The 19069-nt window shown below is 66.2% G+C and overlaps 3 protein-coding genes across 9 annotated transcripts; all 3 read left to right on the forward strand.

Moving 5' to 3' along the window:
• Positions 1-3465: 3465 nt before the first annotated feature.
• Positions 3466-10644, forward strand: LOC122488594 (cold inducible RNA binding protein). 6 transcript variants are annotated; one of them, XM_043590112.1, is made up of 8 exons: positions 3491-3901; positions 6994-7102; positions 7183-7289; positions 7366-7519; positions 7612-7693; positions 7780-7850; positions 10185-10317; positions 10499-10644. In XM_043590112.1, the coding sequence occupies exons 1-7, from the start codon at positions 3878-3880 to the stop codon at positions 10187-10189; spliced, it is 552 nt and encodes a 183-aa protein (XP_043446047.1). In that variant the 5' UTR covers positions 3491-3877; the 3' UTR covers positions 10190-10317; positions 10499-10644. The 6 variants fall into 6 exon arrangements, with proteins under 6 accessions (XP_043446043.1, XP_043446047.1, XP_043446044.1 ...); XM_043590114.1 differs by having other exon boundaries at positions 3500-3901; positions 7381-7519; XM_043590109.1 differs by lacking the exons at positions 10185-10317; positions 10499-10644 and adding an exon at positions 8249-9026 and having other exon boundaries at positions 3496-3901.
• An 810-nt stretch (positions 10645-11454) lies between these two features.
• Positions 11455-13907, forward strand: FAM174C (family with sequence similarity 174 member C). 2 transcript variants are annotated; one of them, XM_043590106.1, is made up of 4 exons: positions 11455-11801; positions 12742-12858; positions 13022-13142; positions 13492-13907. In XM_043590106.1, exons 1-4 carry the CDS (start codon positions 11494-11496, stop codon positions 13597-13599), a joined length of 654 nt encoding a protein of 217 aa, XP_043446041.1. In that variant the 5' UTR covers positions 11455-11493; the 3' UTR covers positions 13600-13907. The 2 variants fall into 2 exon arrangements, with proteins under 2 accessions (XP_043446041.1, XP_043446042.1); XM_043590107.1 differs by lacking the exon at positions 13022-13142.
• A 2096-nt stretch (positions 13908-16003) lies between these two features.
• On the forward strand, positions 16004-18651 carry LOC122486530. The gene is made up of 3 exons (XM_043585890.1): positions 16004-16027; positions 16756-17526; positions 18330-18651. Exons 1-3 carry the CDS (start codon positions 16004-16006, stop codon positions 18360-18362), a joined length of 828 nt encoding a protein of 275 aa, XP_043441825.1. The 3' UTR covers positions 18363-18651.
• The last annotated feature ends 418 nt before the right edge of the window (positions 18652-19069 follow it).

Consider the following 19069-nt stretch of genomic DNA (forward strand, 5'->3'; position numbering starts at 1 on the left):
AGTCGGGGGTCGGTCGGCCGGGCCCTGTGCACTGGCGTGGCCGCCAAGGGGTGGAGCCGGGACAGGAGGCCTGGGCCCAGGTGGGCGATGCTGCTGGGTGATGAGACGGCTGTGGGCAAGCGGAAGCAGGTCACCGGGGTCACTGCAGTCCGCTTGGGGCCGGAGCGCCCTGGGGGCGGCCAAATGGGGAATTGGGGCCGGCTTCACGGTTCTGAAATGCCAAAGGCCGGGGTCAGGGTCTGGCTTGGGGTCGGGCCGGGCCTCTGGGGAGATGGGAGTGAGCGGTGCCCGGTCGGAGCCGACTTCTGCACCCCCAGCACCAGGCAGGTGCCCGGGGCACAGCCACCCCCACCGGGCCCCGCGGGCCCCGCCCACCTCTCCGGGGCGCCTTGGGAATGGGAGTTACCAAGCCACAGCCAAGGGCGCTGGGGCCCAACCCAGGAGTCTTGACTCCAGCCCCACCCACAGCTGCCCAGCCCCGGGAGGGCAGGGGACGGGCGGCCGCCCGTGTGACCTGGGACAGGTGAGCAGCCCAGCCCTGGCGTGGGGGCGGGGCCCTGTCACTTGGGGCCCTGCCCGCGACTGCCCTCCCGCTGGCTCTCCGTCCCGGGCTGGCTGCCTCTGTTTCTCCCCCTGTGTCTGCCCCTCCGTCTCCTTCTCTGCATCTGCCTCTCCTGCGTCTGGCTGGTTCTATTTTTCCTTTTCTCTGTTTCTCTTCCCCGTTGCCTCCCTCAGTATCTCGGCCGGTCTGTATTGCTATCTCGGTCTCCGTCCCACCGACTCCTCCCCCACTTCCGCCCCCTCTCTGGGGCCCCCTCCCTCACCCCCGGCACACATTCCAGCCTCCACCCCCGTCTGGCTGCCCCTCCCTGGGGCCAGCTGCCGCTGCGTTGGGTGCCCAGGACGGAGGGAGTGGGCTCAGGCTGGGTCAGAGGTCAGCGTGCAGGCTGGGGCCGTAGAGGGCACCCCCTAACTCCTCCGGAATGTGGGCGGGGCCGCCCGCCCTCCCCGTTCCCCTCGAGGGGAGGCGATCACCCGCAGGCTGGAGGAGGGGGGGGACTCTAGACAGCTGGCTACGACCTTGCCGCACCCGCCCCACCCCCACCCCCACCCCCTCAACACTGCCCCCGGGCCTCCCGGAGAATCTGCACAACCCCCTGCTCCCACACAGGGCCCCTGGCAGCCACCGGACCGACCAGCCCGCCTTCTCGCCCACGCTCGGAGAAGCGCACCCCTCAACAGCTAAGGGGTAGATCCTGACCCCACCTGAACGCCAGGCTCCCTGCTGGGCTCTGCCGGATACAGACCCCCCCCCACACACACACACATACGGACCCCAGCCTACACTTCGATGGCAGCACAACCTCAGTCAACAGTGTGATTTTCAAAACAACGGCACCCCCACTCTCACCCTGGACCAAGACCTCCCTTTAGAAAACCGCAAAATTGAAAGTCACACCGGGCAGGGGCAGGAACTCAGGTCCTCAGAGACTGCGCACCCTCCCCGAAACACAAGCTTGTGGTTCCAGCCACCCACACTGCCCACACACCCTCCCTGGCTGTAGGCCCCCCAGAGGAGCAGAGACCTGCCAATCCGGATTGGGGATGGGGGGGGGGTTGCATTCACTCACTCGGCACTGAGGAAGGGGGTGTGAGGATCACAGACCATTTTCTGTGTGTCCTGCCGTACAAGAAAGACCAGAGAACCCCAAGCGTCTCACTCCCCCACACTGGCTCCAGGAAGCCCTGCTGCAACACCCACTTCTCGGATGAGGCAGCTGAGGCCCAGAGAGACACCTGGCCAGCGCTGGCGTTCTAGAGGCAGACAGTCGGGGGACGTCAACACTAGTACTGGGGACACAGAGCTGGAAGGGGTGCAGGTGTGCTGCCACAGGACAGGGCACTCTGCATTTATGGCACTCCAGGGTTGCCATGGAGACGCCACAAGCCCCAGGCAGGAGTCCCTCTGCTCCCCGCCCCCCCCCCCCACCTTGTGCCTGCAGGGAGCCTGTGTGGGGCCAAGGTCAGGACAGTGGATGGGACGCGTGGGGGTCAGCTCCTCCCACCTGGGGGTGCCCCTGCTCTGGCATTTCACAGGCACCTGACGTGGGTTCTACGCACGTGGCTGATGGGTGCCCGTCCCTGTGCATGTGCCACCACACCCGTGCCGTTTCCCAGGTAGAAAGGAAGGGGTCGGCGCCCGGATCTCCGGGGCATCGTGAGTGCGGGAAGAACAAACGTGTGTAACCCAAGGGGCAGGAGGGGCCTCCCACCGGCCTCCTGCCCTTCCACGGGTGGGCCGCAGGGCCCACCCCACAGTCCCCCACATACTCCTGCACTTGGTGCGGCCTGTGGTCACCAACACCAGCCGCGCACCGCCTGGCCCTTTGCGTTCCTGGGATGCGAGCGCGACCAGGGTGTGAGAATGGCGGCCGCCGCATGCCTGGGCCTTGAGTCACAGGGGGCTGCTCCCTGGTGGGTGGGTACCCCCGTCCCCAGCGCCAGACATCCTCCTCCACTGTGGACACCCCTCTCCAGGAACAGGAGGGAAAGTGAGGCCAGGAGGCAGTCCCCTCCGGTTCCCCAAGGGACCGAACAGCTGCTGCCTCCAGGAGCTGATGTCTGCCGCAGGAGACCCTGGCCACTGATGACACGTGGTGCGCACTTGTGCCCACCCTGCGGGCATGCGTCACGCCAACAGTCACCGGCACATATGCTCTGTGAGCCCTGGCTCGCCCAGGTCCCGCACACCAGACCTGTCTGTGACAGCCCACACCCATGCCCCTTATGCACATGCTTGAGGTCCGCTTGGCTCACACGCAAGGGGTCCCTCGTGTTCCTGCACACGGAGTACCATGCAGGCGGGTTCCCATGTGTGCACACACACGTGTGCGTTCCCTGCACACACTTCCATACTCGCACGCACACACAGCCCCACTTTCGCGTCCACACAAGCGCAGTCCCCAGCCATTACCCATGACTCCGCAGCTCACGGGCACACATGGGCACCACACCTGGCAACGCGCACACTCATCCAGTCTCCGCTTCCCCCTCCCTGGCTCTGGGCCCTGCGGATTTGGGCCGGGCGGGCCGGCTGGAGTCAGCCGGGACGGTCCCACTTGTGCGCCCCCGCCAGGAGGCCTCCAGGTGCACGGTCCCGGCCCCCGCCTGGCCGGCCGGGAGGGGGCGATAATTACGCGGCCTGAGGGTCCCCCCCACACACGCGCCTTTCATCCCGGCCACGCCCGTCCGGGACCCAGACGCTCATTACCGCCTCCCGCCCGGTCATTAACCAGGGTCGGGGGAGGACCCGGCGTCCAGCGGCCGGGCCCGGCGGGAAGGCGGAGGGGGCGCCGCAGGAGCGAGGGGACCCCGCCTCATCTCCAGGGCGACGCCCGCGGGTGGGGCTCTCAGCGCCGGAGGTGTTGGACCTCTGGGGGGGGGGGGGGGGAGTGGTCTCGGAGGCAGGCACGGCGGCCGCCCGGGGAGAGGCGATTTGTAAAAGCGCCGACGGGGGCCTCACGGCCTAATCCCAGTCCCGCCGGGCAGGCGGCGAGCACTGCGCGTCCGGGCCGCGAATAGCAGCCTCTCCCGTGCCCCGGGCTATTTTGAGCCGCATCCTCCCAGCCCCGCCACCACCGCCACCCCATCCGCGGCGCACTGGCGGAGGCGCGGGGGCAGGCCCGTGGGCGGGACGAAGGCCCCCCCCCCCCCCCAACGCTGGAGTCCGCGGCGGGACCCGGAACCCCCGGCTGGGGCGACAGCGAGGCCGCAGCGCCCCCTCGCGTCCGTGGGGAGAGCGTGGCGCAGCGGTCACAGCAGCGATGAGGTCTTCCCTACCTCCTGGGAGCCCCTCGCCCCCACCACGGCTACGCAGATGCAGGACACCACAGAAACACAGGTACGGAGACAGGCCACACACCTGAGACGCAAGCTCACAGTCTGCACACAATGCCCAGAGCAGGCGCACCTGGCGACAGGTGTCCCCAGGTATGGGTCCATTCTGTGATGGGAACCCAGGACAGTCGCGGGCAGACGTGGAGACTGGTAACCCGGCAACGGACTGGTAGTAAACACTTAATAATACCGTGCTGGCGGAATGAATGAATGAATGAATGAATGAACGAACGAACAGAGCACTTCACAGAACCAGAAGGCCGAGTCACTACCACAGAACAGTGGGTGTGGGGGGCCTGGGGGCAGAGGATGATTCCAGGCCACCTTGGCCTGTACTGGAGCAAGGAGCCGCTGACCTGACTTGCTAGGGGAGCGCCTCAGAAAGGCGGCGGGGCAGAGTTCCTGGGCTGGGCATACCTGCCGCCAGCTCCCCACCCCCCTCCACGGGCGGCGGAAGGCAGAGGGAGCTGAGAGCTGATGTCTTTTTTTGCTCCTTTTAATAACCACCCTGCGTGAGAGGCTGACGCAGCAGGCTGTGTCTGACGGGGGGTCTATGGGAGGGCTGTGGCATGGGGCGGGGCTGGGCGGTGCAGAGGGGGTGGCGATGACTCACGAGCTGCTCTGGGAGAGTGGGTTCCTGAGCTGAGGAGGGGTCCCAGCAACCTTGTCATGGGAGACCGTGTCCTTGCCTGTGTCCCTTCCTTTCTCAGCTGGACCCACCTTAGGGTGGGAGCAAGTCTGAGGCCTGGAGTGGGGCTGGAACTTCTCTGGGGTGGGCAAGAAAGTGTGTGTGGGGGGGGGGTCCTCTGTTCCCACATCCCCCCAACTCTTCTGCATAGGGTCCACCCTCTGGAAACATTCTAGAACAGAACTTGGGCAGTCAGAGTTCTTCACCAGCTTGTTCCACCCCATGGAGGGGTCCAGGACCCCAGGAGACAACATAAGCCAAACCAGGGCAGGCAGCAAATGGCGGTCACAAGGCAGTGCCCATAAAATGGATTTGGGACTCCCCAGGAGCAATCTGGGGGTGAGGGTCTCTGCAAAGCTGGTTCGCCTTGTAGCAGAGATCTTGGAACCCCCGGACAGAGACAGGAAAAAGCCACAGGGGGAGGAGCAGAGCATTGCTCGCCGCCCCCCCTCCCCCGCCCCCACCAGGGGTAGCAGAACTAAGCCCTGGCAGGAGGCTGGAGCACGTACTGGAGGGCTGAGACGAATGTCGGGGTGCAGTGCTGGCCACAGTGGTGGGGTTGGGTCCCAGGTTGGGGTCAGCCTGCAGTCTAGAGCTGGAATGCACAAGTGTCTGTCAAGGTGAGTGTAGGGGTGCGGGCGCCACGCCAAGCAGAAAAGTCAGGGTTGGGGTGGAAGTTAGGTGTGGGTGCTGGTGGAGGTCTGTAGGCAAACTAGGCTGGGTGAAGTTGGGGTGCCCCAAAGTAGGGAAGTAAGAGGAATTAGGATCTTGGGGAATATTGGGGTCCATGAGGTGGGACTGTCTCAGTCTCGGGGGTTTGGGTAGGCCTTGGGGCCGACCAAGTGAAGCGGTGTATTCGTTCAGGAGCGTGGGATCCTGGGAGTACCAGGGTATGGGTTGTGTGGGCAAGTGTATCAGAATGATGTCAGGGTTCAGATGTCCTGACAGCTGGGGCTGCGGAGGGTATGGGGACCTGGCTAAGGCTGACACGTCAGCGCTGGCTGGAGCACAGCAGGGGATCCCCAGGAGGTTTGGACCCTTGGCCTCCAGAGGCCCTTTTGTTCCCGGCCTCTGGCCAGGAGGTGGGGATGGGGGCGGGCAAGCAGAAGTGGGTCAGCCCCGCCCCCTCGTGCGCCGGCCCCGCCCCCCGCTCCCGGGCGAGGGACTGCGGCCGGGGCGCGTTCCCACCAATTACTCCGCCCGGCATCCGCGCGTCCGGGAGGGGGCGGAGCCAGGAGAGGCCCGGCCCCCATCTCATGAATATGAGGTGCGGCTGCGGCCCCCGAGCCCTCGGACTGGCTGGCGCGGTGCAGGGGGCGGGGTCCCGCGGCGGCGTACTTAAGGCCGGTCGCTCGGCGCCCCCCCCTCACTCGAGCGTTAGGAGGCTTGGCTCGGTGTGCTGCGCCTTGTTCCCGCCTGCGTCAGGGACCTTCCCGGCTCAGTGGTGAGGGCCCTGGCGGCACCGGCTCCGCGAGCCCGGGGCGGCGAGCGGCCTGCGGCCGGCCGGAGGAGGCGGGGCGGCGGCGTCACGCCCCTGGGCGGGGGCGTCGCCGGGGCGGGCCCGGGGTGGAGTCCGCCCCGCCGGCGGCGATGGGCAGCGGGACACCGGGCCAAGCTGCGGCCGGAGGGCGTCTTTCCCTCGGGCCAGGCCCTCCGCGAGCGGGACGCCACCGCAAAATGGCGGCCGCGGGCGCACAGCAGCGCCCGGCGAAATGGCGGGAGTGCTGGGTGCCCGGATGAAGTGGCGCAGGGCGTGCGCGGGGCGCATGCGCGCGGCAGTGGGCGGGGCCACGTTGCGTGGCCGGGGCCGCCGCTCCCGGTTTCCCGCTGGAGGAGCGCGAGCGGAGCACAGTTCCGCGCCTCTCTCTGGCCTGTGTCTCCGGAGCCCTTGGGCGGGGGTTCCCCCAGCCCGTCAAGTCGGTCCAAGCTGGCCTCGGCCGCACACGTCAGGCTCCACGTCGGAGCCTCTGCCCGCGCTCAGTGCCCAGTCCCCCACCCCTCTCGGGTGCCCTACAGTGGACCAAGCACTCTGCCCCTCCCCACCCGGCGCTCCGGGTGGGAGTCAGTTTGACCCCTCGTGCAAAGCGGAAATCCCGAGGTGCGCCCGGCCGGTGCCGGCGGAGCCCGACGCCTGCCTTCAGTGTCCAGCCTTAAGCGTCCCCTGAGGCCGGCAGCCGGGTGAAACCGTGGAGCCCCGCGGTCTGCGGGCGGGGCTGGGCTGTGCACGGAGGAGGGGCCCGGGGGTCCAGGAACGAAGGGCGCGCTGGGGATTCAGAAGTCGTAGGGGTGGGTTAGAGGGGGCGCCCTCCAGGGCTTACCCCGCAGGCCCCTGTGGCGTGTGCACGGAGGAGTGGGGAGCGGCGAGGCCCCGGAGCGCCTCGTGAGGAATCCAACAGCGTTTGCCGCAGGCCGCCATGGCATCAGACGAAGGCAAGCTTTTCGTCGGAGGGCTGAGTTTCGACACCAACGAGCAGTCGCTGGAGCAGGTCTTCTCAAAGTACGGACAGATCGCGGAAGGTGCGGCTGGTGCTGCCGGCGGCGGAGCGGGGCTGCTTGCGGGGAGGGCTGGGCGCAGACTCCCCGTCTCTCCTGTGCAGTGGTGGTCGTGAAGGACCGGGAGACCCAGCGGTCGCGAGGCTTCGGGTTTGTCACGTTTGAGAACATCGACGACGCCAAGGACGCCATGATGGCCATGAACGGGAAGGTGAGGGCGGAACCCCTTGCTTGCTCCGAGGGAACCCCGCCTCCGAGGACGGGGGAGCACAGACTAACCTGCGCAGGTCTCCGGTTTCCAGTCTGTGGACGGGCGGCAGATCCGAGTCGACCAGGCCGGCAAGTCGTCCGACAACCGATCCCGCGGCTATCGAGGTGGCTCTGCCGGCGGCCGGGGCTTCTTCCGAGGGGGCCGAGGCCGGGGCCGTGGGTTCTCCAGAGGTGAGTGCTATGCTGGGGGCCCGGGGCCCCTGGGAACACGGTGGGGACACTGCCGGCGGGCGCTGACGCGCTCTTCCTGTCCCTGTCTGCAGGAGGAGGGGATCGAGGCTATGGAGGGAGCCGGTTTGAGTCCAGGAGTGGGGGCTATGGAGGCTCCAGAGACTACTACAGCAGGTGAGGGCGTGCGGGTGCCAGTGCCTGAGGCCGGGCCACTCTGCTGCTGTGGCGGGCCTAAGTAGCCTCAAGTGTCTTCCTTGCAGCCGGAGTCAAGGTGGCGGCTATGGCGACCGGAGCTCAGGCGGGTCCTACAGAGACAGCTACGACAGTTACGGTAAGTCCCGCTCCGAGGGCACCTCGCCGCCGGGGCCTGCACTGGGAGCTCAGTGAGCCTTGGCGCCCTCTGCGAGCGACACTCAGACTCTGTCACCGTGCTTGCCTCTGAGGGGCGATACTGCCCTCTCGGTCTCTGTGCCGGCAGCCATTTCTACCGCAAAACACAAAGGCAGAACCAGAGTGACCAAGAAGGAAAGGCAGCGTGAGGGCCCCTCCCCCCTGCGCAGGCGGCAGAGGTGCCTGTGCGCCCTGCCTGCCGCCCCGCCCTCAGCTGGTGGGGGGGGGGGTTTCTCCTGAGGCTGCGGGGCCGCGCCCTCCAGGTCTGGACCCGGGAGCGGATGCTGCGTCTTGTCGCGTGCTTCAGTGCCTTTACGTGTCCCTGCTTCTTGTTCTCAGCTACACACAACGAGTAAAAATCCTTCCTGCTCAAGATCGTCCTTCCAATGGCTGTATATTTAAGGATTTTGGGAGCTTCGCTGAATCGTTCGTGTGTAGTGAACACACCTCCTTGTACCCCACTTTTGTAGTCCTATCCGTTTTGATCTTGTCAAACACAGCCTGACTGCTTCTGACCCCCAGATGGCTTCGTTCCTAGACGACTCTTCTTAAGGAAGCGTTGTCCGTTTTTAAGGGTTTTAGAAATGTTCTGAAAAGTACTGCAGGTTTTATTTCTTTTTTTCTTTTTACCCTGAGCCGTAAGTTTTTTAGGAAATCTTTGGGGGTTGTGTGGGTTTTGGTTTTGGTTGTGTTGCCTTTCTTTGTTTCTCCTTTTAGTGGGGTCGGCCCGTGAGGTCGGGTGCCCCGGTTCACTTCTCTTTGAGATTGAATGGACTCTGAACCCGCTTTTTGCCGGAAGCTCAGCAAGCTGTGGCTTTTCTCCAGCTCTGTGTACCGCTTCTGCGCGTAGCGTGGTAGGACCCATGCCGGGGCTGTGGCAGAGGTAGCCCGGCCGCCCCGGGCCTGGCCTGTTCGGCCCTTCCGTGCTGCGTATGACGCACAGCAAGAGTTGCAGATGTCCCTTCGAGAGGTTCTTGAAAATGTTTATTTATATTGTCTTTTTTTACCGGAAGACGTATGCATAACCCACTGATGTTGTATCTGAAGCGGTTAAGGAATTCTTGTACGCAGTTTTCTTTGGCTTTACGAAGCCGATTAAAAGACCGTCTGAAACGAACCTTGCTCTGACAATTTCCCTTTCATTGCACAACACACTCCCTGCTCTCGGGTTCGAGGCGGTCAGAACTGAGCGGAAAGGGCAGTTGGAGCAGTAGGTCTGCCGGTCCCGCCTGAGGCTCTCAGGAAGCTAGACAGGGAAGGCAGAATAGACAGACGCTGGCCGGGCCCCTCCTGACAGCCGACCGCCATCGGCCCCGGTGAGGTGAGAAGGTGGGCGACAGGGTGGGCAGCTTAGCGGGGGACGGTGGACGCCCGGGCACGTGACGCTGACCCGGACCGCCTTAGCTGAGGAGCAGGCCAGACAGCCGACGGCAGGCAGCGTCCCTGGGCGACCACGGACCGACCGGCTCGTTAGCTAGCTCTGCTGTCGCTTCACGAGTTCTGAGCTCTCACCGCTAGCCTATGGAAGCTGCAGCCCCTCGGAGGACAGAAGTGTTGTGCGCCCAACAGAACCCTCTGAGACGCAAGCTGCTCCCTTGGCTAGCTCATATGTGGAAATAGCCCTGTAATTCGAGGTAACTCCTTTTGCTCGTGTCCGCATCCCTCCTCTTGTCGAGAGCTCATTTGAGAGTAAAGTTCTGTACCTGGGGAATGTTCCTTTGGCTGTTTATCCTTTTCCATTTTTTTTTACTTTTTTTTTTTTTTTTTTAATGTTAATTTTTTTAATCGAGCTCGAACCAGAGTCAGATCTGGGCCGTTAGCCCTTCCCCGCCTGCAGCCCGGCGAGCGGCCTGGGCGGTCACGCCACAGGAGTAGGTTTGATCCATAAGCAGGATTGGAGACCACCGAACGCCCTGCCTTTTGGGATTTTTGTTCATCAATTGACCGTCTTTTTCAGACCTCCGTCCCTCAGGCTCCCAACTAGCTTTCTCTGATGTCTGTTGCTGCCATGAGTTTTTCCCAGAGCCCACACGGTCCTCTAAGCTCCATCCCAATTGGGCAGCTGGCTCTGCTCAAGGGTGGGACGTGGCCTGGCCCATCCGCAAGGCGCAGGCCCACCCTGGGCACGCCAGCCTGTGACGGGGCCTCTGCCGGGACGGCCCGATGACTAGTTTGAGACCCTCCTAGGAGCTGTGGATGGTTTCAGGGGAGGTGGGGAGGGGCAGATGTGACCTGTGGCCAGGACACTGGGCGTAACGCTTCTTTGCTTTGGCAGGTTGAAGGGAAGCCAGCGTGACTTGGAGGTGTGGCCAGACAGCAGCGATGACCGGGACTCACTGTCCCAGAAGGGACTTTATCTGGAAGCAAGAGCCAGAGGCACAGCCACTGGTCTTCGTACCGTGTCCCCTGTAAGTGGTTCTTGGGGGGGGCGGGGTGGTGATGTGAGGCTCTCTGGCCCTGCCGCTTGACCCCGCTGGTGGGTTCTCCTTTCCTGGTCTGCCCTCCCGTAACCCCAGTGGGGGCCGGGGGTGGGCAGCATTCTGCAGGGCTCTCCTGCAGCCGGCTCTTTTCTCCCGTTTGTTCCAGCAGGCGCGTCACTGGGGAGGCTGAGGTGCAGCAACTCGAATTGCTCTCGGGGGACAGGTGTGTGGCGGCAGGCACCGCACCGCAGCCAGGACGCCCCCCTCAACAGGAGCAGGACACGGAAGTCGGATTTGAATAAAGGGCTGGTGTGTCCACACAAATCTGAGTCTGGCTTGGGACGCGGCCAGGGAGCTCGGGTGGGAAAGGGGTTCGGGGGAGTCTGCTGGAGAAAAACCTCTTTGCCCTTGTTCAGGGCACAAGCTGGCCCCAAGCCGGGAAGACCACCCGGTTCTTTGTTGTCCCCTTGGGCAGTTCTCTCAGGTTCTGAGGGGCACAGGCTCCCTCATCGGAGGCAGGCACCTCTCTCCCAGGGTCTTGGCGCAGTGGCCCCCAGAGCCTCCCACCTGTGCCGCTTGCAGGGCGGGCTTGCTTCCTGAGCTGCTTGCCTTCCGCCCCCCTCTAGGGATGCAGAGCACTAGGGTTGACCCTTGGTTCCACTGCCTTCGGCCCTCGGTGGCTCCCCTCCACTGCCAGTAGTGGGGGGGGGGGGGGGTGGGAGGATGGCGGCGGGGCGGCCTAAGTGCCCACGGTTCTCCCACCGGTGGGAGCCTCTGGCGCCTCCCAGGGTGAGAGCCCCTGGAGTTCCTGGGGCCCTGGCTGGGACTGAGGGCCCGGAGAGCACTGGGCCAGGCCGCCCTGCGTGGCGCGGCTTCGTCCCCCACGAGGGTCCTTGACACCCCCGTGCCTTCAGGAAAGCTGCCCCCCCTCCCCCCCGGGAGGAGGTGTGGGCTCCGGGGCGGGGCCTGCAGCCGGAGGTGCGCGCGCAGCCCGGGCTGGGCCCCGTGGGCCACGCCCACGACCGCCGGGGTTAGGCGAGGTGGGGGCGGGGCGCTCGCGAGAGCTAAGCCCCACCCCCGCGAGCCATTGGCTGGGGCCGCCCCCACGCCGGTGAGTGACAATCGCTCGCGCGGGCGGGGCGCAGCCACCGCTTCCGCCGGGCCATGGGGCCGCGCGTGCTGCTGCCGCCGCCGCCGCCGCCCCTGCTGCTGCTGCTGCTGCTGCTGCTGCTGCTGCTGCTATCGGCGCTGCTGTGCGGGGCCGAGGGGGCCGCGCCCCCGTCGCCGCGCCCGGTGCAGGCCACGCTGTCGCCACCGCCCGCCGTGACGAACGGGAGCCAGCCGGGCCCGGCGCACAACAGCACGCACCCGCGACCGCCGGACTCGCCGGGCTCGCCGCTGCTGCGCTCCTTCTACGTGCTCACGGGCCTCAGCGGCCTGGCCGCGCTCTACTTCCTCATCCGGGCGTTCAGGTGCGTCAGGCGCACGCCGCCCGGCGCGGCCAGTCGGCGTGCGCCTCGCGCCTCACGTGTTGGCCGCGAGGCCCCGCCCCCGCGGGGCGGAGTCGCCGGCGTGGTGCGCGGCCGTCACGTGGCCGGGGTGGGTGGGGCCCGGCGGTGACGTCAACCCCGCCGCCTCCGGACGCGGGGGCGCTGCTGCGCCGCAAGGTTGAGGGCGTCCCTCGGCGCCGGAGCGGGGCTTGCGACCCCGGCCGCGGCCTTGTCTGTCCCCTTGCGTCCTTCCCCACCCCCCCGGCCGGCCGCGCAGGCCTCGGCTGTGTCGTCGTGGGGCTGGCCGCGTGCAGTTTCTCTGTTCTGCCGCCGGAGAGTGGAGGGCCGTCTCCCTCCCCGCGGCCCCCGCGCTAGGGGCTTCCCCGTGCGGCCTCCTTTCCGGGGCTGCCCCTCCAGAGGCCTTTGTCAGCACAGCCGACCGTGCGCGGAGAGCCCCAGCCAGCCCTCCAGTGACTGCGCTGAGTACGTGGCCCTGGCCGCGTCCACGGCGGAAGGCTCCCCTCCCTCTCCCGCGGCGGGGCTGGGGGGTCAGGAGCGGGCCTTCTGCCCGAGACAGCTCTGCCGATGGCGTCTCTGGCCGACCCTCAAGTCCCGTCGGTGCGAGGCCGCGTTCTCACACTCTTCTCTGTTCTCTGAGACGTCCCGCCCTGCCCCCGGGGTCCCTGGCCCCTGGGCCTCAGCTGTGGGAGCTGCCCAGGGAGGGGCCCGTTTTCTGTCGCTCACGTAGTAGGTGGTGGTGGTTACGAGGCGAAAGAGACACACACTTTAGGCCGGGAGGTTTCACAGCAGGGCGTTGAGGGTCTGGCCGAGGAGGACTCCGGACCGCGGCAGGGTAGGGCGTCAGCCACGCCTGGGACCGCAGCCCAGGATGGCCGCTGAGCGTGCCTGGGTCTGCTTCCAGGTTGAAGAAGCCACAGCGGAAGAGGTACGGCCTTCTGGCCAACACCGAGGACCCCACGGAGATGGCTTCGCTGGACAGCGACGAGGAAATCGTCTTTGAGACGAGGCATCCGAGATGGTAGCTCAGCCCTCCCCTGAGCCTGCAGGGGCCCCGGTCGGAGAGCCGGCGGGGCCGCCAGCCTGTGGGGTCCATGCGATCCCGGTGCTGGCCTTCTGGTTTCAGGTCGTGTGGCCGGGGCCGGGCACACCTACTCCCAGCTCCCATTAGCCGTTTCTTTAAGGCGGGAAGAGGCTGCAGCGCTTGAATCGGTGGGCGCTGGCTCTTGGCCTTGGCCTTGGCCTGACCACGAAGGCCGCGATCTGTGTCGGGTGGAGAATGAACTCCAGGGTGCTGCCAACGGGGTGGGTCGCAAGAGGATGGGGGGCCTGGACACACAGTAGCAACAGTGCCTGAGCAGGCGTGAGGGCCTGTCCAACCCCAGTGTGTGGGGGGGTGCAGGCCACAGACAACAGAGGCCGAGAGACCAGGGCACGGTTCTGGTTTTCCAGGCCCCTGAGGGAGGTACTGGTGTGATCTGGGAACTCCTCTGGGTGGGGGACCCCTCCCCCCCCCCCCATGGGCAGGACAGCAGCACCGAACAGGCTGGAGGAGGTAGCTCTTGGTGGAGCAGAGTGGAGGGGCCAGACAGCTGAGGCCTCTGCTCATCACCCCAGGCAGGTGGGGTCTCACCCTGTCCCCTTCACCTTCCAGATGCTCAGGTCAGGGAGGCAGCGTTGCCAGAAGCTCCGGAGAGAGGACAAGAGACGGAACCGGCTCCCTAGCGTCTGGCGTGCCCCACTGACCGCCTGCCGGCTGTGACGCAGACTCCGCGAGCTCTCGTGGGTCGTGCCTAGCTCGCCTACTCTGCCCGAGGCCGCTTTGGCCCTTCGCCCAGACAGGACTGTCGAGGATGCTGGGTGGGAAGCAGAGAGGCCCTGGAGGCCTTACACAGGACCTTGAGACTGGTGGGGCCGTGACTTGTGCCGTTCGCCCTCCTCTGTGGGGTGAGGCAGCCCCCAGCTACAGCCTGCCGGGGGTGGGGAGAGGGGGGCCGGGCGGCCTGAGCGGCCTGTCTGGAAGCATCTTCCCACCGGGCTGGAGACAATAAAGGCAGCGGTGGTTCTGTGGCCGGCGTTCATCTGTGCGTGGGGCCCGACCCTGGGTGCTAACTCGTAAGCGGTGGGTGGGCAACAGAGCGGGGCTCCGTCCGGGTCCCCGACCTCCCACCTGTGACCAAGCTGGGCTTCTCTGGACTTGCCCCCAGCTGCCCGAAGGCCCAGTGAGGAATCCTACAAGGTAGACGGAGAGAAGGGGGAGACGTGCGCTCACCTGCTGGGGTAGAGGCCCAGAGAGAACGCCTGTTCCCGTGTCACAGTCCTTGCTCGGGCTCCCTGCTCTGTGCCACCTTAAACCCGGAGCCCTGCAGGTGCCACGTCCTCTGGTGTCCCCACCTGACCCTGCTCACGGCACCAGCACCTCCGGGGGTGTTTCCCAAGGAGCGCCGTCGGTAGCGAATGGGGCCGGAGCGTCCTGCAGCCTCAGGACCCCTGTGCCTCCCGTGCCCTTCCCGCCGTCAGGCTCCTGCGGAGGCACTGACGCACCTGAGTTCCCACCCCCCGCGAGGAGTTTGGTGGGTTTCGCTTTGGGCCTTGTCTTTCCTCGAGAGCTGCTCTTTCTGGGTGGATTCCAGTTGTGGCCTGACACCCCGACCCTCTTCAGTTTGGTGGTGGGGAGTCAAAGGGGAGGGGCTGGCCAGCGGCTGCCCAGCCTGAGGTCTCCCCCGCCCCGCCCCGGGGCTGCCCATTGGCCAGACTTGCCACAGCCGTGTCGTTGTGAGGAGCTGCCACCAGGTGGCAGCCTCGTGCCGTCCGGCGTCCCCTGCTGGCCAGCAGAGGGTTGGGTGGGAGGGAGGTGGAACCAAGCTGTTGTACCGGTGGGCTCTCCGTGTCCCCTGCTTCATCCTGAGCCCTGCCTTGTCCCCGTGTCCATGGTGGCGTGGACTGAGCCTGCTGCCTACTAGGGATCTGTCGGCTCTTGGGCCCGTCCACCGCTCAGGCCAGCTGGCCCGCCCTACCACGCCAAGCCTGCATCCCTGCCTGCTGCCAGGGCGTAGAGAAGCCATTTCCATCATGTCAGCTGGGCAGCCTTCTCTCCAGCTGAGGTGTTCTGCTCAGGTCCCTAGTCTGCTTCCCTAGGCATCTCTCTTGGCCTTCCCACACTCCAAACCTCACGTTTCATCCTTCTCCTGTGCTGACCAGTTGCTGCCTCCAGGAAGTCCTCCCTGACTGCTCCTCCCATGCTGTTCTTTGGGAGGGTCCCGCACTGAGGGCCCAGCAGGTCCTCTGGGGAAGGTGGCAAAAATGAGGCCAGGCCCCAGAGATGTCCCCCACGCCCTGCCCTTCTGGCTCTGGCTCTTTCTCCACGTGTCCCCCCACCGTGGGTGTCTCCACTCGTCTCTGTCTCTCTGTTTTTGTCCTTGCGTTTCTTTCTCTGACTCTGAACCTCCTTTGTGTTTCTCTCCATCTGCGTGATCTCTTTCACTTGGTCTTGGTTTCCGTCTGTCTCTCTGCGTCAGACCCACTGGGACGCGCTTTTAACAGGCACGCAGACACCGTCCCCGGCTCTCCCGCCCTGTGATCTGCGCCCCCTTCCCACAGCTCTGAGCGATTTTTCGAGCTTCAAAAGGCACGTTAATTACTCTAATGAGGTCAGGAGAGACCCCGCGCTCTGCCATCCGGAGCTGGGAACACACTGCCTGTCCCCCGGCCGCCACGCGCCCACCCCAGTCCGGGCAGGGTGGGTGCGCTGCCCGCTTCCCGGCCCTCGTGCCTGTCAGCAGCGGTCTCCGCGCCCCCCCCCCGCCCCCCCAGCGTTAGTGCCGAGTAACCGGCAGCCCCCGCCCGCCGAGGTTACTGCACTGTTAGCAGGAAGTTCTCAGCGGCTAAAAGCCAGGAGAGGGGCCCGTCAGCCCGGGATGAGAGGGGGGCCCCTGTGTGCACGCGGGCGAGCGCGGGAGGGGCTTCCTGTGCTCACAGGCAGGCCCGGTACACGGCGCAGACGCTCACGTGTGGGAGGCACACGGGACGTGCACATGCACTCATGTTCGCACACGGGGGTCACCGCCGCGGGTCCCTAGCCTGTGCCAGGTCGGGGGGTCCAGACCCACGGCCCAGGCCCCTCCCGGCCCCTCCCGGTACCTCGATTGCCCCGCAGGCCACCACACATGCTGGACGCGGCCAGCGGCCAGGTTGGAGTCTCGGGCTCCTGGCCGACGGCTCGCTGTGCAGCTTGAGACCCGGCCCGACCCCGGCCTCAGTCCCCCGTCTGGGAAACAGGGACAGGTGGGAGCTGGGCCCGCGTCAGCCGTCAAGGCGGGGCGTCTTCCCGGGACCTGGGGGCTCCTCTGCTGCCTCCACTCTTTGCACCTGCCGCGCGGGGAGGAGTGGGGCCTCTGAAGACCACCAGAGCCGGAGCGGCAGGTACATTCGGTCCCATTGGTTATTTAGTGAGACTCTTCTGCCACGCGGTTTTAGCTTCTTCCCTGGCACTGCGGCCTCTGAAGGTGCAAGGGTGTCGGACACTGACCCCAAGCCGTGGGGACTCGCCCTGCGGGCCAGGGGTCGGCTGGCAGCAGGCAGCAGGTGCTGGACCAGGGGTGACAGACACAGGCTAGGAGCCAAGTCTGAGCTTGGCCTTGGCAGGACCCTCCCCAAGTCTGGAGCAGACCCCCTAGCCCGAGAGTGCAGAGCAGGGTGGACAGGGGCAGACCCCATCGGCAACCCTGTCCTGGATCTGAGCCCAGGGCTGACTGCTGACCCTGAATGACCCCTGACTTTCACTGAGCCTTGAACCCCAGACTGACCCCTGTCCCCAGAGTAAACCTGATCTCTGACCCTTGACTCCAGAGGAAGCTTACTCCAGAATGACCCCTGGCCCCAGCTGACCCCCCCCCCCCCCCACTGGCTGTGCCTGGAGGCTGGGGTGGCTACTGGCCCTGGGAGGGGACAGGGCCTCCTAGGTGCCCACAGTGCCCCCCCCCCCGCCCCGCGGGGCAAGAGTCCCCTGGAGCAGCGGGTCCTGTGCCCCCACCCCCACCTTGCCTGGGGCCAGGCCTTGGAGCTGCCCTGCCCTCCCCTCCCCAGGGCCCCGCCTCCAGGAGCGGCCGGCGGGCGCAGGGAGGTTGAATGGGGGACGCCCGCCTTTGTTCCTGTCCCTGCTCTGGCTCTGACCTTGAGAGAGAGACAAGAACAGAAGGAAAACAGAGCTTCAGCTCAAATCCGCCCGGCAGCGGCAGTGGCGTGGCGGCTCTTGCCTTGGTGGCCCCTGCATGCAAATGAGCAGCCCCATTGCTGGGCCTTCGCCGCCTCGGCGTCCTCCCTGTGTGGCGTGCCCTTTCTGTTTCCCTTACCCCCTGCAGGCTCACGTCCTGCTGGCTTTGACAGAGGAGACCCCAGCCCCAACTGTGAGGTCCCATCAAGTGGGACAACAGTGGGAGCTTCCAGAAGGCGGGACACTGGGCTGGGCCAGGCCCGCTGGCGCCCGTGGGCTTGTGGCTCCACCTCCGCAGCTGTGCAAGGGGGACTTCCTCACTGGGGGCCACCACCACCCTTGTGCTCTCCAAAGGGCCAGACCCGTCATCCTGGGCTGAGCCGGGCCCGTGTTGCCGGAAGCCCAGGCCCTCACGCCAAGGGTATCCGGAGAGTCTATTTGAAGGGCCAGCCCTGGGACTCGGGTACCCTCAGTCAGGTAAGAGAACAACACCCAGGACAGGCAGGCTGAGTCCTCCAGGGGACAGAGGACCGAGAACCTCCTCGTGGCGGGGGCGGGGGTGGGGGCGGGGCGGTACGGGCAGGGACCGGCCTTGATGGATGATCAGAATTTGGCACAAAAAAGGGAGGTACTCTCAGGGCACAGCCTGAGCAAAGGTTGGGAAGGGGTGGGGGGGAGAAACTCAGGCGTCGTGTGGCGTGTGCCCCCCAACACCCTGGAGGTACGTGGCTGGCGTGGGCCCATCCACTTTGCTGGGGTGAAGGTTAGTTTGCCGGTCTCTGGCCTCTAATGGTTCCTGTTACGAGAACCTGCAACACTCCCTCCCGTGGGGACCTTCTAGTTCAAGGGCTCTGGTCTCACTCTCACCAGGCCTGGGCAAGTGAAACAAATCCAGAGAGGTGGACCCCAGCTGGGCACCACTGGCAGTTTCCAGCCAGCACTTGGTGACAGAGTACCTCTATAAACTCAGAATCTGGTGACAGAGGCTGTGGCATGCATAAGACCGGAAGACGAAGGAACAGGCCCCCAGTGAGCTCCCCAGGAGCGACCACTCTGGGCCTCCGCTGAAGCCGTGCACTGTGCCCAGGTGCCCTTCTCTGTCTTGCTCCGGGGTCGGATTTCATCTGTGTATGGACTTCATCTGCTGTTGGCCTGGATCCTACCTTGGGCGGCTTGGATCCCACCCTGAGTGGCTCGGGCGGATCCCTTGTGTAGTGGGCACCTGTTCTGTGCCCCCCACGCTCAGGAGCTGAAGCAGAGACTCTTGCTCCATTTCCCAGGAGAGGAAACAGAGGCCCACAGAGGACAAGTGACTGCCCTGAGGTCCCCCAGGGAGGCAGTGGTGGACCAGCCTTTGGACTCGGGCCGGCACGTGCCGAAAACACCTGCCCAGGAGGAACAGGGAGGCATGAAGCTGGTTAGCTCGCCTAGGTTAGGATTTGGGGTCTGGGTTGGAATGGCTGAATGACGGCGGGACGGAGAGGGGGTGAGTCGTCTCTGTGCCTCCTCGTGTCCCGGGGGCCAGGCTCCACAGACCGCCTTGCTGTCCTGAGGGAGAGGAGCGCAGGGGACCCTTGTGAGGATGATGCGGGCGGTGGTGGTGGCTCGAGGCCCCCCGGAGTTGGGCGTCTCCGGGGGGCCGGGGGAGGGCAGGACCCCAGGGCTGCCCACGGCAGGCAGCCCCACCGGGAGGGACGAGGGACGAGTCGGGGACGGTCTGGCCCGGGGTGGGGGGTGGGGTGGGCGCGGCGGAGGCAGGAGGGGGGCCATCCCCCCACCCCCGCCCGGCCCCCGCGTGGCCGGGGCACGGCAGGAGGGGGCGCCCGCGGCCCTCCCGGCGCTCGGGCGGGACAAAGGCCGGAGCCCCGGCCCCTCCCCGGCGGCTGCGGCGGCGGCCCGCGCTGCGAGAGTCCGCGCGGCCGGGGGGCCGGCGCCCGGGGAGGACCCCCGGCGCCCCGCCCGCCCGCCGCCTGCCTTCTCGGCGCCCGAGGTCGCGCGCGCACGGGCGGGGGGGGGCGGC

This window comes from Prionailurus bengalensis, chromosome A2 (genome assembly GCF_016509475.1).
Source record: "Prionailurus bengalensis isolate Pbe53 chromosome A2, Fcat_Pben_1.1_paternal_pri, whole genome shotgun sequence".
In the NCBI taxonomy this organism is placed as follows: Eukaryota; Metazoa; Chordata; class Mammalia; order Carnivora; family Felidae; genus Prionailurus; species Prionailurus bengalensis.

Coding starts and splice junctions, on each gene's coding strand:
- LOC122488594 (XM_043590108.1), top strand. CDS start 3,878: ATGCAGGACACCACAGAAACACAG. Junction 3,902..6,993: donor AGGACACCACAGAAACACAG/GTACGGAGACAG, acceptor CGTTTGCCGCAG/GCCGCCATGGCATCAGACGA. Junction 7,694..7,779: donor TCCAGAGACTACTACAGCAG/GTGAGGGCGTGC, acceptor TCTTCCTTGCAG/CCGGAGTCAAGGTGGCGGCT.
- LOC122486530 (XM_043585890.1), top strand. CDS start 16,004: ATGCTGGACGCGGCCAGCGGCCAG. Junction 16,028..16,755: donor TGGACGCGGCCAGCGGCCAG/GTTGGAGTCTCG, acceptor CTGTGCCTGGAG/GCTGGGGTGGCTACTGGCCC. Junction 17,527..18,329: donor ACTCGGGTACCCTCAGTCAG/GTAAGAGAACAA, acceptor TCCATTTCCCAG/GAGAGGAAACAGAGGCCCAC.
- FAM174C (XM_043590106.1), top strand. CDS start 11,494: ATGGGGCCGCGCGTGCTGCTGCCGCCGCCGCCGCCGCCCCTGCTGCTG. Junction 11,802..12,741: donor TTCCTCATCCGGGCGTTCAG/GTGCGTCAGGCG, acceptor GTCTGCTTCCAG/GTTGAAGAAGCCACAGCGGA. Junction 12,859..13,021: donor GAGACGAGGCATCCGAGATG/GTAGCTCAGCCC, acceptor CGTTTCTTTAAG/GCGGGAAGAGGCTGCAGCGC.